General features: G+C 35.9%; 2 protein-coding genes across 15 annotated transcripts in view; one reads left to right on the forward strand and one right to left on the reverse strand.

Annotated features, from left to right (window-relative positions):
• Positions 1–17,370, reverse strand: part of RAD51B (RAD51 paralog B) — a 490,110-nt gene extending 472,740 nt beyond the window's left edge. For 2 of the 10 annotated variants that reach the window (XM_011383875.2, XM_011383846.2), the window contains exons 1-4: positions 16,292–16,406; positions 13,002–13,087; positions 11,324–11,437; positions 7,918–8,034 (exon numbers count right to left, since the gene is read on the reverse strand). In XM_011383875.2, the coding sequence (XP_011382177.1) occupies positions 7,918–8,034; positions 11,324–11,437; positions 13,002–13,085 (315 nt within the window). In that variant the 5' untranslated portion in view covers positions 13,086–13,087; positions 16,292–16,406. Of the gene's footprint in view, positions 1–7,917; positions 8,035–11,323; positions 11,438–13,001; positions 13,088–16,195; positions 16,467–17,308 lie in introns of those variants that run through there. The other 8 variants (XM_011383867.2, XM_023526896.1, XM_011383862.2 and 5 more) reach the window with 8 other exon arrangements.
• A 33-nt stretch (positions 17,371–17,403) lies between these two features.
• The window catches only part of ZFYVE26 (zinc finger FYVE-type containing 26), a 55,864-nt gene continuing 54,524 nt past the window's right edge, over positions 17,404–18,743 (forward strand). For 4 of the 5 annotated variants that reach the window (XM_011383897.2, XM_023526890.1, XM_023526888.1 and 1 more), the window contains exons 1-2: positions 17,404–17,533; positions 18,016–18,286. In XM_011383897.2, coding sequence (XP_011382199.1) covers positions 18,093–18,286 — 194 coding nt within the window. In that variant the 5' untranslated portion in view covers positions 17,404–17,533; positions 18,016–18,092. Of the gene's footprint in view, positions 17,534–18,015; positions 18,287–18,743 lie in introns of those variants that run through there. The other variant, XM_023526887.1, reaches the window with a different exon arrangement.

Consider the following 18,743-nt stretch of genomic DNA (forward strand, 5'->3'; position numbering starts at 1 on the left):
ACTCTTGAACTAAGACATGCAGATGTTCCATCTCTTTTTGTTGACTCGAGTTGGGGGCAGTTCGCTAGTCCTGTAATCTCCGGATTACAAAATAAAAATACCCTTTTTGATGAACCCTTTAAATACAATCTTAATTTTACCTAATCACATTAGCATCTTAATCATACACTTTCAGCAGGGGTAATACTAACCATAAGGGTGAAACTTGGTTTTGATTAGGGAGGGGGAATAATTTTACTCTTTTTATATATAAAGCACAGATACACATACAGTACATAAACTGAGTTACAGTATATCTGTGGTATTAAAATCTCAAGCCGGGATGGGGGGTGATTAAGGAAAAAAAAAAAGTTTGAAAAGCTCCTTAGGGAGCAATAATGAAAAAAGGATTGAGAAACACTGATCTGATCTGTATTATCTCACAGGGGAAGGCTACCATTACATGGTTTGAACTCCACATAACGTAAACTTCTAAAGTTTAAACTTCAAACATATCTTTGCTACCAATATTCAGTTATAACAGATGCAGAATTATCTGCTTATATATTCCGCAAGTAAGGAATCTGACGTTCTCGGGGAATGGGAAGAAGCCCTGTAGCTCACTTCCATTACTGATTCAGCAGAGTTGGTTTCTCTTTGATTTCTCCTCTGCTGCTTCTGCTTTTGGCATGAGTAGCACTTCTCTAGTTCCACTTTTAATTTTGGTGCTGTAACTGAATATACGCAAATTCAGTGAAGTTCACATAAATCAAAACTGATGATAAATAAATTAGAGGATTCTGAAGCTAGAGTCAGGAAAGAGTAGCTATAAAAATGACGGTAGAATGTTTCCAGATTTATTCTTACTGCCCCAGTCATCTCTGGGCCTAGTCTAAGTTTATTCAACTAGTGGCCTTACCTCTACCAGATCTAACCTGATATCCAGAACTCTAGTTTTGACCTTTTAACCAGAAACAGAGTTCATACAATGCAATCATTTAGTAACCTCCACTGATATCTGTATTAGCTCTCTACTGCTAGGTAACAAATTATCACAAATTTCACAGCTTAAAACAAAACCTGTTTATTATCTCACAGTTCTGTAGGTCAGCAGTCCTGATGGGCTTGACTGGGTTCTCAGCTCAGTCTCACGAGGCTAACATCAAAGTGTCAGCTGAGCTAGACTCCTATCTGGAGGTTGGGAGGAGTTTCGACTTCCCAGCTCATTCAGGTTGTTGGCAAAATCCACTTCTCTGCAGTTGTGGGTCTGAGCTGTTTCTTTTTCGGCTGTCATCTGAGGGCTACTTGTTGCTCCTAACGGCCACTTACATTCCTTCTCACATGGTCCCTTACATCTTCATGTTTTGAATCCTCATGTTTTGAATCTTTCTGGTTCCCCCTTCTTCTTTAGCCAGAGAAAGCCCACTGTTTTGAAGGGCTCATGGAATTAGATTGGGATAATTTCCCTATTTTAAAGTCAATGGTGCCGTATAATATACCATAACCATGGAAGTGATGGCCCATCATATTCAGAGAATCCAGAGATTACAGCAGAACATCTTTGGGAGGATATTTTAGAAATTCTGTCTATCATAGAGTCTCTGGGACTGGAGAGGTAATAAATTACACACGCCTGCATACACACACACACACGCATACATACACAATAAACTCACACATATATATAGTGATAGCCAGCCTCTAAAAAGACCTAGTGACCCTCACTTTGGTGGTATTTATACCCTGGTGGAGCCCCCTCCTGCACAGTATCAGGTATGTCTGTGTGAATCACAAGATCCAGCGGAAGTAATGGTATTCAATCCCCAAGGCTAGGTCATAAAAACATTTGCCATTTCTACTTTGTTCTCTCGGTTCCCTTACTCTAGGGAAAGTCAGCTGCCATGTAATGAAGACACTCAAGAGGTCCATGTGGCCAATAACTGAGTTCTCCTGCAGAAAGCCAAGACCAATTTCCCAGCCACATAAGTAAGCCATCTTTAAAGCATATCCCCCAGTTCCAGTCAAGTTTTCAATTCAGATGACTGCAGTATTCAGCCTCAGCCAACATCTTGACTGTAATCTCTTGAGAGACTGTGACCAGAAACTCTTAGCTGAGCTGCACCTGAATTCCTGACTCACAGAAACTGTCTGAGATATTATTTACTGTTGTTTTAGCCACTAAGTTTTGGAATGATTTCTTAAACAGTAATATATGACAAAATAATATATAAATATGTAGATATAGATATGTAGACATTAAAGATATACAACTTTAAAAACACATAAAAAAAACTCCTAAAGTAAAAGAATCACTTATGTTCATTAATAAAAATCAATTAAGTAGAAAAATTATATTCCTTAAACGTACTACTTTGATGCTTTGAAAAAACAAATGCGTACGAATGAAAATAAACACTGTACCCTGGATTAGCAATAACATTAAAAGTTCCTATAGTTTGGCTTTCTATGATCAAAGGGGAAAGTGTACAAAAGGCAGCAGGAATCAAACCATTAGAATAAACAAGCACTATATAAGTACAAAAATTAATAAATAAATAAAAACAAATTCATTTGCTCAACTAATATTTATTAAGTGCCTTCTACATGTGTTAATACTGTAGATGTAATAAGAAGAAAAAAACATAATCTCTGCCTACTTGAAATTTATTCTCCAGTGGGGAAGACATATATTAGCTAATCACAAAAACAGCAAAATTTTAATGACAAATGCTACATAGAAGAACCACAGTACATGGTTCAGTTCTCCAGGAATATATGACAATTCTAAATGTGTTAATTTAAGTGTGATTAAAATAGGCTCAAAATATATAAAGTAAAAAAATCAAACTACAAGTAAACTTTTCAACTTGGCAACATAATGAACTATTTTAACAACGTTCTATGATTACTACTAGGTCAGGATGAGAAAAAAAAAGTCAGTAAAAATAAAGAAAATATGGACAAACCAAATACAAGCTTAATTTAATGGTCATGTGCAAAGCACTCAATTATTAAAGAGTAATCATTCTTCTCAAGAATACGTGGAATATTTACAAAAGTTGATCACATAATAAACCTTAAAACAAGTCTCAGAAAATTTCAGATAATCAATATCATGCAATTTTCTGACCAAAATACAATTAGGTTAACAATCTAATTAAAACTTAAAAAGATAATTCTTTAATTAAATAATTTAGATATTCAGAAATTTCAAATAACTCATAAGTTAAAGAAGCAATGATAATGAAATTTTAAAATACCATTAGAACTAAATGAAAATGAAAATACTTCACATGCAAAAAGAATGCAGCAATGGAAATTCATAGCCTTACAAGCTCAGCATAAAAAGAAGAAAAACTGAAAACATATTGATTAAATGTGCAATTTAAGAAGTTAGGACTCACAAATATAGTGGACAATTTGGTGATAGACAGAGTGAAGGGGCGTTGGAGGGCTGAGAGAATGGGATGAAGGGTTAAAGAAGTACAAATTAGTAGTTGATAGTTGGTCATGCGGATGGGGAGCACCGCAGAGGAAATGCAGTTAGCATTAATATGATGGCTAGGTGGAGGGCTGAGGGAGGGAGAAATTGGGATCGTCTGATGAACTATATAGATGTCTAACCAATGTACTGTATACTTGAAACTAATTTAAATAAATAAATTTTTAAAAAAAGAAGTTAGGGAAAAATATAATAATCCCAGAAAAAATTCAATTAAATAGAATAAGAAAATAATAGAAATCACTGAAGTAGGAGATAAAAGATAGAGAAGACCAACAAAGAACAACAACAAAAAGTATAGCTCTTTGAAAAGACTATATGGGATAAAACCACATATAAAACCATATTTAAAGGAAAATAACTTTATGAAAATAAATTTGAAAAGTTACAGAAAATGGGCAAATTCCTAAAAATATCATTCACCAAAACTATTCAAGAAGAAATACAAAACCTGAATAGTCCTATAATCATTAAAAGAATTGATTTCATTTTTTTAATCTTCCCACAAGGAAAATACCAAGATCAAACAATTTTTCAGGCAAGTTCTACCAAATTTTCAAGAAACAAATGATTCTAATCTTACACAAACTATTAGAATATAAATAAAAAAAAATATTCCACAATTCATTCTACCACTTAACTCAAAATAGATCACACAAAAATTAACTCAAAATAGACCACAGACTAAATGTAAAACCTAAAACTATAAAACTCTAAAAGAAAACATAGCAAAAAATTTCTATGTCCCTGGCTGGACAAAGAATTCGTGGAGATTACACCAAAAGCACAATCTATAAAAGAAAAATTGATAGATTGGACAACACCAAAATTAAAAAGTTCAAAACTACCATTAAAAAAATAAAGGCACAAGCCACAGATTAGAAGAATATAACTGCAAATCTTTATATCCAATAAAGGACTTGTATTCGGTATATGTAAAGAACTTTTACAACTCAGTAACAACAAAACAACCCATTAAAAAATAGGCGAAAGGTTTAAACAGACATTTCCCTAAATATACAAATGGCTAATAAGCACATGAATAAGTGTTCAAAATCATTAGTCATCAGAGAAATGCAAATTAAAACCACAATGAAATACCAATGCACACCCACTAGAATAGCTAAAATCAAAAAGATAATACTAAGTCTTGGTTAGGATATGGAGAAACAAACCATCATGTATTGCTGGTGAGAATGCAAAGGGTGCAGCCACTTTAAAAAAGTCTGACAGTTTAATCTTAAATATAAACATATGCCTATCATACAATCTAACCATCGACTCCTAGGAATCTAACCAAGAGATGCATGTCCTTGAACTTTCCCAGTAGCGTTATTCCTGAAAGACAATAACTGGAGACAATCCAAGTGTCCATCAATTAAAATGGGTAAACAAAATGTCCTATAGCCAAACAATGGAATACTATTCAACAACTAAAAGGAACAAACTACAAATATTGCAACAACAGTGATAAACTTCAAAAACATCATGCTATGTGAAAGAAATCAGACACAAAAGACTATATAGTATATGCTTCTATTTGTATGAAATTTTTAGAAAAGGCAAATTTAGAGACAAAGTTTATCAGTGGTGCCTAGGGCTAAGGACAGGAGTGGAGATTAACTATAAATGGGCACCAAGCAACATTTTAGGATGACAGAGATGTTCTAAAACTGGATTGTGGTTATGATTTACTATAAATTTACTAACATAATTGAATTCTACAGTTAATATGGTTACAATGATTGAATTTTATCGTATTTAAATGGTACTTTAGTAAAATTATTTTTTAAAATAGCCAACTGATTTATTAAAAGATATCGAAGCTCATTAGTAATTAGGAAAATGAAAACTGAGATCGGAAATTAAGAAACCTGATAATACCAAGGCAAAAAGACATGAAGCAAGAAAAATTCCTGCACATCACTCACAGGAATATAAATAGGCAAAACCACTCAGAAAACAATTTGTCCTAATTCTGCAAAGTTACCCACGCGCATGCCCTACAACCAGCAAATCACTCCAAAATAGATACTCTAGATAGAAGAGCTAGATTGTAGACCATGTGTCTGTCACACTAACTTAACTCTGCTTTGTATCACAAGAACAGCCACAGACAACATGTAAACAAATGAGCATAGCTGCTGCTACATTAAAAACTTATTTACAAAAACAGGCAGTGAGACAGATTTGACCCCTGGGCAGTAGTTTGCCAACTCCTGACCTAAAAAAAAACCTGTACCCATGATCCAGGAGACATGGGGAACTGTTTTCACAGAACTTGTTTTCATTAGAAGGAAACTGGAAGCAACCCGAATGTTCACTTACAGGGGAAGGGATAAATGAAACGTGGCATGATTTCAGAATGGAATATGATACAGCAGTGAAAGTGAATGATATTTTTGCTACCTGCAACAACATGGATAAATCTTAGAAAACAATACTAAGTGAAAAAAGCAATTCATAGAAGAGAGCTGATTTAATCGCAGATGTGATTTAATTGAGCTCAAAAATAAGCAAAACTAAATAAAATGTCATATCTCCTATGTATATAGGCAGTAAAGAAAAACTACAGGTATAGGGAACTATAGGAAACTATGAGGAAAAAAGTAGAGGAATGGTAGAAATTCAGGATGGAGGTTACCTCCCAACAGAAGGCCAAAGATAGGATCAGGAGTCCACAGTTAGTTTCAATGGTTTTGGTATTGTTCTAGTTCTTATGTTAGGTCATAGCTCCTAAGAGTTCGCAACTTACACATACAGCATCTATTGAATCTTGTATAAATAAAATAAATACTAAAATTTTATTTTTTCTTAAAAAAAAAAAAAACAGAAATACCCCTGTATTTAGCTGAAAAATCTCGAAAATATTGAAGAGGCTACCTGTAGCTGAAACAGAAAATAGAGATCTTGCCACTAAAAAGCAGTCATGGTGTTTGTACTCTAACTCAGCCAAGTAAGTAGATCATGACAAAACACATAAATGGCTTGTAACTACTGCTTGGATTCAGAAAGAGTTGATAAAAACTAAGTAAAAAAGTATTGGAAATTATTCTAAAACTTAAAAAATAAGTAGTTGTTGGTTAATTTTCCATGAGTTCAATATTTTGCTATTTAAATAAGTTTGACTGTAGATCACTAGATCCCCCCAAAAATACACAAAATAGAATCCTGGCACCATCTGGTGGCAGTACACTGCAACAGCAGGTTCTAATTTTTTCTTTTTTAAGATTAATTCACTCATTCATTCGTTTACCAACTATCTATCTATAAGCAACTACCAGACATTTTTAAATCTTTCTTGAAACATACACATTTTTTAATCTTTCCTGAAAGACAGGAAATAAGATAAGGTTTAGCATCTAAAATAGAATTTTAGATCTTCAAGGAAAAAAATCTGCAGTTAAATTTATGACTATCGGGACCTAAGAATTTGTTCTTATGTAGAAGTTTATTTAAAGTATCCATGGCCCTGGAACTCTCAGGCAAGAAGTTCCACAGGAGTGTACTGGTAAATATAGTCTATTGAGTCACCACATCTGGACCAGTAAGCACACTAATGTAGTTTTCAAAAAAAGAACTGTGGTGATTTTTAAATGTCCTCAAATTCTTGACATTTCTTTCAAAGCACAGAGCCTAATTTTCCTCTCCATGAACATGGGCTGGACTTAATGACTCTCTTCTAATGAAGAAAATGTGACAGAAGTAATGATGTGTAACTTCCACAGCCAAATCATCAAAGGCATCGCCACTTTCATCTTGCCTTTTTTGGGATTACTCACTGGGGGAAAATCAACCATCATGTCATGAAGAGACTCAAGTAGCTTTGAAGAACCTGCTTGGGGAGGAACTGTGACCTCCTGTCAACAACCGGCACCAATCTGCCAGTCATGTCCTCCAGCCCCACCAAGCCCTCAGATATTGCACGCTTGCCAATATCACCAATCTAAGCCATTCCCAAAAGAACAAAATTAATATCTGTTTATTATTGTTTTAAGCCACTCAATTTTGGGGTAATCTGTTATGCAACAATATATAACTAATATCTATTACTTCCTAAAATCAAGTTTTATCTACATAAGAAATAAAAATAGCTCACTTCAGTTTAATATTACAATTTGCCCACGTTAATAAAATTTCAAATTATCCTCCCTATTACACTAAGTAGTAATCTTTTTTTAATTCTCCCAAATTGTTTCATATCATTTCGTATTATTCATAGCATTCTAAGTTTATTCAAAAAAACAGCAACCTAAGCAGACCAGTCAGCAAGGATTTTTTTAAATATCTTTTTGCAGAGCAACTGTACTAGGTAGAGAATCATGCCCTTGAGGTGGATGTAATTTAACTAATATTCATGAAATATATACTTTTTAACTAAACTTTTTCCCCTGTCTCTGAAGGTGACAGGAAGGTTTGGAAAATGTCTCCTTTACCTCTGTGAGGGATCCACAAGCCACACCACCACGCAGGGCTTCATCCAAAGCAGAAAGGGTTGTAGATAAGAATGCTGGCAAGAGAGCAGTAGATCTTTGTGTCTTCATCCCATAAGCCTGAACAAGAAAAAGATTAAGTTCTTTTGAACCTCCTTATGTATTCAAAAACATAAACCAACTCCATACCTCAAATTTTAGCAGCTGGAACCCAATTCCATTTTTTGTCTCCTCTGTTATTTATTTGTTCAACAAATATTTACTCTGTGCCAGTGACTGAGCTAGATTATAAGAATATGATTTAACAGACAGCCCCTGCCTTCACAGTAGTTATAGTCGACCATTAGGACTAGAAATTGGGCAATTACTAAGCAATTAATAAGAGATGTGATAGAGAAAGTAAGACACAGACAACATGCCTGATCTGGATTTTGTGATTCAATAAAGCTTCATCGAAGAGATGGATGTCTGAGCTAAAATTTGAAATAGCTGTTAGACAGGTAAAGGAAATGTGCATGTTCCTGCCGAAGAAACAGAATATACAAAGAAAGGTCAAGAAGAACAGGCGGAAATGGAAACCAACAAAAACTACAAAAAATAGAGTTTTTTTTAGAACAGTTGAAGATGGAGCGTGGTAGTGCTGTGGCAAGTGATAAAGCTGGAGAAACAAGCAGGGGCCAAATCATGAAGAACCTTGTTGAACTTTGGAGTTTATGCTGAGAGCAACAAGGGGTGACATGATCAAGTTACCATCTCAGACTGAGGCTGGTTTGTGAAGAACAGCTTGAAGGTAGGTGTGGTAGTCTGAGAAATGGCCACCCCAAAATATATCCACATCAAATCCTTAGAAACTGTGAATGTTACCTTTTTTGTACAAAGGATCTTTGCAGATGTGATTAATGTGATTATATGCCCACTAGCAATGTATAAAAACACTTGCCTCTTTATATTCTCTAACATTAAAATTTTCACTTTTATGAATGAAATGTAACTATAAAAATTCATTCATTCAACATATATTGGGTACCAATTGCATGCCATGCTCTAAGATTGGCTTTGGGAATACAAAGGTAAACCAAATGGATAGCTTCTACCCAAAGTTTAAAATTTAATAAATCTATGACTTAAATCCAAGGCTGTTCTGCTTTGTGACAATGTAGGAAGACCAGCATATTAATATTTGTGAGCCATAAATATGCCCACTCTTACCTAATCTTACTTATTGAATTCTTAGTTCAGTTAAACCAAGAATTACCACAGATTTTTTTAAGGCTATATTCAAGCACATATAATAATTAGAAAAGCTATGGTCAAAGTCATGTAATTTGCACCTGATTTAGAAATATCTGAATATTGTCTACAATCCATCATCAGGCAACAGAGGTGGGTGTGGGGACACATTATCAAACATGTAAAGGCAACCCGATCTGTCAACATTAAATTGCTTTATTTGCAAATATAACTGTAATTACTGCAAAAATAGATTCGGTGACTCTCAAAAAGAATAATAAAATGAACTAATAAAACAAGCCTTCAGAAATGATAGTATATGCATAAATGAGAAAAAGTAATATTGTGATATGACATTCCACCAGTTTTTCTTTTACTTTGGCGGCTGCTTCTTCTCAGACTCATCATTATCTAATCTCATCTTTAAATGTTGGCTTCACTCAAGATTTGGTCTTGGGTACACTTATCTTCTTATTTTATATACTTTCTAGGCAATTGCTCATCCATTCCCATGGCTTTGACTATTATAGGTGCACTGATGACTCCCAAACGCATACTTTTAGTGCAGACTTCGCCTTCAAACTCCATGTCCAGACATTTAACAGCATACTTAATGTCTCCACTCAATGTTTCACATGCACCTTAAATTCAACAAGTACTCCCTGAACTTTTCCTTCATAGGACTTGTCACTACTACAATTAACTACTTACTCATGTCATTATTTATTTAATGTCTGACTTCTCCCACTAGACTGAGCTACATGAGGGCAGGAACTTTATCAATCTTGAATACAATATCCTCAGTCCCTGACAAAGAACCTGATACATGGCTGGCACCGAATAAATATTGGTTGAAGGAATAAATGACTCAATAAATGAATAAATAAATAGATAAAAATTTTTCTTTAAAGAATGAACTAAAACTAAGCCAATGTTTAAGTCAGAATTCAAATCTAAAGAATGCTACAAGAGTGAATGTACAACAAAGGAGAAAGATGGATTCTTGAATTGGGACTTGGAATGATATTGAGATTGCAGCTGAAGTGGTGATGGAAGTGGAGACTAAAGTTGAATTTCCTGCCCAAGCTCTCTTATTTAATTACCTAACTAGAAATATGCCACAGATATTGACCAAATAGAATGACAGATGTCAAATTAAAAGGTTTTCCTGGTGCTTTACAACCTTCTAAATAGTAACAGGTTATTTTGAAACCAGTCACAGAATTATCTCATACTATTTTAATATTAACTTACTTCACAAAACAAAGAGAGCTGTCCAAAGCTACAAGATCAATGACAAAGCTAAGACTAGTGCCAAACTCTAACTCTGATTCTAATTTTCCTTTTGCCTACTCTGCCTCTAAGGTATTTTCCTTAGATCACAAGCTAAATCTGAACAAAAGAAAATACTTTATCTGTTCATTGCTTCAGAAGTCTCAAATGACACTTCCTACTTCATAGAACTGCACCCTACTTTATTGCTCAGTGGTTACCAAATTTCAACATGAGATAGTAAGGTAAATGTGTTACCTGAATATTGTCTACAATCCATAAATCACATAAATAAATAAATTTGCAAAGCAATGAACAGATTTTAGGCAACTCTCATCCTGGGAAAGCAGTATCTTTCTACCATGCATAAAACTTTCATTGGAAAAGCTAAAGCCATTAAACATAAAGTATGAAAAAATAGTACAACTTGATGAGGACTTTACCTCTCCTCAAGAGTGAGGATAAGTTTTCAAGTATTATTTATTCAATCAATAAGCAAGTGTAAGTCCAATGTGTGTATTTTATGATGTAAAGTAAGTGACGATGGTAAAAGTATTACAGAGGCAGGGGAATTCTAAAATTAAAAGTATACTGAAGTCCACAAATCCCACCCAAACAAAGAGAAAGATAACCTTTTGAAATATCACTATCGGCTACAGAGAAAAAACTTTCTGTTGCCCCCTCATTCCTGTAATTAAGAACTACCTCCCATGAGCTTATAAACTATATAAATTTTTTGTATGTATTCTCATTAGAGGACTAATTCTGCCTTGAGAGTCTATATTTTTGAGGTACTCATCTCTATTTTTGCTTTTGCCTCATTCCAAAAAAAAAAGATTTTAAATAAGATGAAGAATCATTTCAAAATAAAAGTCATAATCAAATCGTCATAAGAATGTATATATACCGTTTGCATCTGTGGGGCACAGGCCCTGCTGACCACATACACAAGTTCATGGACACCTCGATAACTAAGGCCAGTCATCTTCATAAGCTCCAATGGGGAAAGACATAAAAAGTCCTAAAGAGACATAAAGAGAATATTTTAAATATATGTGTAAGAAAGATACTGGAATTAAAAGGTATATTTCAATTGAAACTGTCCATGTGTAGATAAAAGTGAAATTTATTTCAGATCAAAGACTTACTTGTTCCATACAGTATTTTCCCCCTAAATATGCCTTAACTAAAAGATATGATGTCAGTCTTTTCTTGTAATTATCCAATTTAGTTGGCATATATTGGAGGATACATCAAATAACATCACATAGAAGCAGCATCCAACCCGGGAGTACATGAGCACTGCATCTGTGCCGAGAAGAGTTTGGGTACAAATACCAAGAAAGTGTCAAATTGAAATGAATTTCTTCTTAAACTATATGAAATCATTCAGAGAAAGTATCTGATAACTGAGAGCATTTCAAGCATGAACATAAGGATTATTAAATATATAACACAGAAACCAAAGATACCTTTAACACATAAAGTGATTTTTTACAAGTTGCAGCATGTTCTGAAAGTCTGTTTTATTAAAGATTAAATCCTAATCTAAAACCTTAAATCTCATTTAACTCAAAAGAGATTTGTTTCATTATTATGTTTAAAAATGTGACATCTCTATACATTTTTCTCATTCCTTCAATAGGAAAAAGATCTTAACTATTAATTTCTCTTGCTTTCATGAGGAATTATTCATTTTGAATACCATCTCCTCATTAGAGTCATATTTCTCATAATAACTACAAAATTTCTTTTTATCCATTTCCCATTTAAAACAAAAAAGTGCAGCTAGCTGCCAGCATCAATTTAATTTTACATAAATATGCTCTTTGAGGCTGAAGCAAATTTGACTGGCTTTCAATGTGAAAATAAAATATAAAAACTGTTCTTACTGTTATCTCTACACAGAACTTGTCTCTAATCCTAATGTAACAGAAATGTATATATAAATTGGATTCACCAAATGAATCTTAGGCTAACAACTGAGAACGATATTAACATCACATGTAGGAACACTACATTTTCTAGGATTTGACATTTTCACTGATGGAGAATATATTTTGTAAATGAAAATACCAGTACTAAAAACAGAACGCTATAAATAGAATGATGTCATTTGTTTCCAAAGACTATCAATATACTAGAGCAATGCAAAAATAATAATAAAAGCGAGATATTTCGTGGCAAACTTTGGGGGTAAGGTTAACACTGTAATCCGTGAGTATATCTGGGTAAATGCTGCAGGCACAAGTGCCACCAGCAAGTATTCTTGGGGCAAACAGGAAATGGGTTAAGTAGTAAAACTTTCCTAGAATTCCAAATAAATGGCATAGGTGTATTTCACCTCTCCCTCTCCCCCTGCCCAATGCAAAAATATTGAACTTGGGTAAATGAAATCATATTTGGAAGTATAATCCAAGTGACTTGTCTTTTCAACTTAGCCTATGGAGAAGCACTATCATTTGTCCTTTTTTTTTCTGTAAACCTAAGTTCTCATATTTCAGGTTTAGTTAAGAGTTATTTAGGTATACTTAAAATTAATTGGTACTTAAAATTTCTCATTGAAAAAATTAAATAAACTTTACCTGACAGGTAACAACCTGAAATCTGTTCAGACGGTCACACAGCTCTTGTGATAAACCCACTCGTCTTAGTTTCTTGCTACCCATGCCTTCAGATGCAGAAAAAAAAAAAAAGAACCACTTTAAAAAAAATATCAGAAAATAGCATAAGTGATAACAGATGGCAACTATCCAAAACACTCTACAAAATAACAAATCCTTCCAATTTTTTCATATGCAAAATGAAATAAGTAGTATTTAAAATGTTACTGAAAAAATAAAGGCTATAGAATCTTTCTAAAAGTCTTACATAAGAGAGACAACTGTTTGTCAAACATACATACAGAGAAACAAGGCAAGAAAAGAATGTGCATTTCACACAATACTTATTACGTGAATATAATAATACCACTTCACGTTTGTATAGCATCTTGAAATTTTCAATGCATTAATAAATTTTATTTGGATGTGTAACTAACCTTCAAGTCATATTTCCAAACAACACTCCTAGAAAGTCTTTCTTTTCATTGTACTATAACAATAATAAATTTCTGAGCATCTACTATATACCGGGCACTGTTGCTTTACATAAATTATCATATTTTATCTTCTCAACATCCCTATAAGGAAGGTTATTGGTCTCATTGTTGCATATGAGAAAACAAAAATCTGGAAAGCTTACTCTAGTATCACCAGAAAAAGTAAATGTTGGGTCTAGAATTTGAACCCAGGAAGTCTGATTCTGAAGTCTACTCCCTAAACCGTTATACTCTACTAAAAGTCCAAATCATATTTAACTTATCCTTTTTCTATAAGTCAGATAAGTCTTCTGAATCAAATGGGATTTTATTATTTATAAGCTGAATTGTTGTTTATTACCCTAGCTGCCCAGATTCCCACATAACAGCTTCTCACGTTCCCACAAACTATATTAGCTTTTCACATTCCCATATACTATTAAATTTCACTGTTGTTGAACCTTGCTAGGGCTAAATGAGGTTTCTGAAATAACTGCCTTCCAAGAGCTAGAATATAATCACTGTGATTCCTATAATAATGTATGCCAAGGAAAGACCGTGTATCCCACTGAGATAGCAAAATATCCTCTGGATAGAATAGAAACAGGAACTCTTCATTGTTCCAGGGGATAAAGCAATGAAATTATCAAAAAGAAGTAACATTTTGGAACAAAAATATATACCAAGAATGTAGATACTTATATCTAATACCAAGGCCCAAATTTCTATTTAATATCTAAATTCTCTGAACTAGATTAAATCAATCTCTCCCATATGCATCTGCTCCTTCACTCACATACACACATACCTCCCACAAACACAGAATATATCCCTCCCATTTCTCGCAATGGGAATGTGTCGGTATTGATTTCTATTTCCCCAATAGAAAATTTATTAAGTGACGTGTGCTTTGTCACTGCCTAGTGTCTTTACAGATCAGGTAGTTCCAGGCAATGATATCATTTAGATATATATTCAATCAAAAAGAAGAACCGTAAACCCAGAAATACCAGGATTTTAACAATGAATGACCAACTCTGTAATTTTTGTCTTATTAGGGCCACTCCAACCACTTGTCTGGACTATTGCATATGTCTCTGGTCACTTCCTGTCTCACCAAAAAAAAAAAAAAAAAATCCATTTATTTGCTTCTTCCACAGACTTTTTTTTAAGCACACACTCTGCTAAGCTCTGGGTCCAAGAACCACTTAAACATATTCCCTTCCCTTTGGCAATTCACAATAAAAGATGAAAAGAGCCGCATACAAAAATAACTGCAATAGGTATCGCTGGTATTTAAATGTGCTATGGACAGAAAGAAGCATAAAACTGGCCTGCAAAATTCAAGTCAGTGCCACAATCCTGCCAAAAGTAGCTTCCTAAAAAGTTGCTCCAATCCTGTCACTCTCTTCCTTTAAACAGCCCATCGAATCATTAGACCACAGGATAAATTTCACACTTCTTAGTATTGCATAAAAACCCCTCATAAATTAACCCCTCATTTCCTTCTAACTGGAAAATCAGATTGCAAGGCCCAGATCCTGGCCTTCCTGGCAAAGCAAGTTCACTTTCCACTGTTTTAGTTTCTCATCTGTCAAAGAAGGGTAATTCAACTATCTACTCCATAGGAAAGTAGTGAAGGTTAAAGGATTTGGATAGTGCCTGGCACATAATGTTCAAGGTTAACAATCATTATCATTATCGATTCATTCAGCAAAACATCATTTGCTGCCTCACACAACTTGATCTCCAGCCACAACAGTGTATTGGTAAATTACCTAAGCATCATTCTGCTTCCCTAAATTTCCTCCGCAAAGCCTTGCCCCAACTCAGTCTCTTCTCCAATGTTCTCATCACTTTGTACATATTTGTCTGATAATCTTTTTAACATATCATTATGGCTTCCATGTTTGATTCTTCCACCAGAGACTGTAAGTTCCTGATGTGTGTGTGCATGCGCTCATGTGAATGCAGAATGAGGAAAGATATTCAACCCTAGCGACTGAATCCTCATCAAGAAAAATTCTTAAGAAGTACAAATTGGTAGTTACAAAATAGCCAAAGGGTTGTGAAGTACAGCATAGGGAGTATAGTTAATAATATTGTAATAACTATTATAGTGCCAGGTGCGTACTAGTCTAATCTGGGGGAATCACTTTGTAAATTATATAATTGTCTAACCACTTTGCTGTACACCTGAAACTAGTATAATATTGAATGGCAACTAATTAAAATATTTTTAAAAAGAAAAGATAAATCCTCATGTTAGATGTTCAATGAAAACCGTTAAGTAACAATGACAGCTAATACTTATTGAGCCCTTATTATGTTCCATACACTGTTCCAAGCGCTTCAGATGGTTTACTTCATTTCACAGATTAAGGATACTAAGGCTGAGTTGAAAAACTTTCTCAAAGTCTAACTGCTAGTATATGCCCGCCTCCGCATTCGAATTCAGGGATCTGATTCCAGATTCCACGCTATTTATTACCAACCACTTCTTCAACACCTAACCACGGGCTTCTCTGCCTAGACCCCAAACCGCTCCGAAGTGGAAGGGGGTAGGCATCAAGCAGCAAAAACATCACCCTAAAATTCCTTAAAAAGAACTTTTTCAACAAGGAGTTCTTTCCATACAACCTCACAAAAGAATACAAGAAACCCCCATATCGGCGGCAGAGTTCTTGTTAACATCCCTACCAGCTTACGGGGGCGTGCCCTGCACCCGAGAGACTCTCCGCTTTCCCAATATGGATACCACGGGCCCAGAAAGGGAGCAGAAAATAATGAGCGCACCCCACGTCCTCACAACTGTCCCCAAGATGAAACTTTCCAGTACCGGGTCTGCAGCATCCAACTTTCAAAGTTTTCCCCACCCCTTACACAGTTCCCCGCGGAAAGTGCCACAAAGCAACAACCCAGGCGGTGGCTGGGTTGCCATCCTGGCGAACACCCAATCAGAAGTAGGCACAGGCCCAGGTCGGCTCCGCTGCTTGCTGGGAATTGTAGTCACACTCTGTAACAATGCTGTAAATCCGTTTCTCCATCTAGTGATTATCAAAATTCGGTGGAGGGACATCAGCAAGGAGTGTATGAAGCCAGGAGAAACCTTGCTTGGAATTCTCTCTTTTCTTTCGTCACATTTAAAAATTGCTTAATGGACCAAAGAGATATGAGACTCCACTAATCATAGAAGAGGATTTGGAAGAAAGCTTTTGGTTTGTTTTGGCTTGCTTTTTTTCACCACCCTTTGGTGGTGAAGTAGTTTGGGAAATGCTGAATTGGTCAAACCGTTACTTTAAGACTCGGTTTCAGATTACTGTATTCGCGGAAAGCTTTTGCTCATTCTTTGCTCACATCTCCCCTGTGCATAACTCTTTCTTATAATTTAGCTCATTCTATATTAATTATTGATCTGCACCCCTCACCAGACTTGAGGACAGGGGAGCTTCTAAAGCCTAAGCACACCGTTCAATTAACGGTTCCGGGTAAGAGAACACATAAATGAATGGAGTTAAACAGAAGAAAATGGAGTTAAACAGAAGAAAACGTAGAGTTCTGGGATTATAAGAGAGCGCGAATGGACAGAATAATAATGGAAGAGGATTCAGGTCTTGCTCTAGATATCCCCAAGGCATGGCAAAGCAGTGGTACTGGTTGGCGCTCAGTATACGTTAACTTCAAACACTAGGGGGAAAAGAGCGGGGCGGGGGGAGTCAAGGAATACAGCTATTCCCGCCACCTGCTCCGCGGAACGCAGAACGGAAGGTGTAGAGCAGAGGAGCTGTCAAAACTGAGAGAGATGGCGCTTACTTAGTCTTTCCGAATTTCCTAGCCTCCTCTAGTCCCGCGAGGCTGCGTCACGTGACCCAAACAAACATGGCGTTTTATTTGCATCTTCCCTCCATTGACCAATAGTGGCCGCTGTCAGTCGTCAGCCTATCACCACTCTCGCAACCTCCCAGATGGAATCTGTCACCTGACTCGGTTCAAACATGGCTGCGCTGAGGTCTCTCTTTCTTTGGGCGCCAGGAGCAGGTGAGTGTAAGGCACCACGCAGAAGGCGGGGGCGCTCTCCACGACCCCTGTAGGGAGCGTCCCTGTGTCCCAACCCCACCGCCCCACAGTTCTGGCACAGATTCATCTCTGGGTTTTCAATCTGTTTCCTTCAGGCAGGGCTCAAACTAGGGAGGTTCCTGCTGAATTTCTCATGCTTAAGGACGTGACCACCTGGGGATTTGGAGCTGGACTAGATATAAAGTTCAGAAGGGAATACGAAAGCGAAGTTATGGGTCTGCGCCCTGGGCTAATAACACTATTAATATTAATTGGATATTGGATGCTTGATCCACCCCTTTGGGGAAAGGTGGAACTTCTCAAACAAAGATAGTAACATGTCAAATCAACCTGACAACGATAATTAGGAAAGTAAGTCCCGCCTTTCCTTGTCCGGCTAGTAGTTGCTAATTTGTCCAAACACTGCTCCTTCTGCTTCTTACTCTGGTGTAAATTGTTTATAGGAGGTGCCCCACGAAAACTGACAATGTGTTCTGCGTAATTCATCCCTTTCCGTCTCCCTGCACTCTGTGCTGGGAAAATGCACCATCCATTTGGAAAAGAGGAAACCGCTTCCCAGAAGGAGCTTTTTGGATTTTTCTGTGAGTGCCTTCGCAGAGGAGAATGGGAGCTGGCACAGGCGTGTGTACCTCAGCTACACGAGGCACAAGGGGATATCCCAAAGAAAGTGGAAGATATACTTCAGGCGCTGGTGGTGTGTCCAGATCAGCTGAGGTAAGGGATTTCTCTTCCTGCCAGGCAGTCACAGGGCAGGAGACACCGGGTTCAGTATTTGGGTTCTGGTCAATGTGCCTCATTCAGCTACCCTCTGAAGAATTAGCAGACGCAGAGGGTATTTCACATGCTCTGAAAAGCTACCTCTAAAATACATGCCTATTAATCAATATTGGCTTTGAATTATCATCTGAATATGCTGTTAAGCCTAGCCAGCAAATTGTGTCTGAACCCACCATTTCTTGTTTATTATTAAAGTAGATGGTGGAACTGCGTTGAAAAGCATTTTATTTGCCTCCAAAAAAGCAAACCCTGCTCTCCTCTTATGAAATTGAAGATATTGTTGTAGCTTTATCAAAGGACTGGAAGTGAATTCACTTAAAGCTTTTTATTTTGAAATAATTATAGACTCACAAGAAGTGCAAAAATAGTACAAAAAGCACCTTTTCCCCAGCTT

Source organism: Pteropus vampyrus, unplaced genomic scaffold, assembly GCF_000151845.1.
Source record: "Pteropus vampyrus isolate Shadow unplaced genomic scaffold, Pvam_2.0 Scaffold15, whole genome shotgun sequence".
Classification (NCBI taxonomy): domain Eukaryota; kingdom Metazoa; phylum Chordata; class Mammalia; order Chiroptera; family Pteropodidae; genus Pteropus; species Pteropus vampyrus.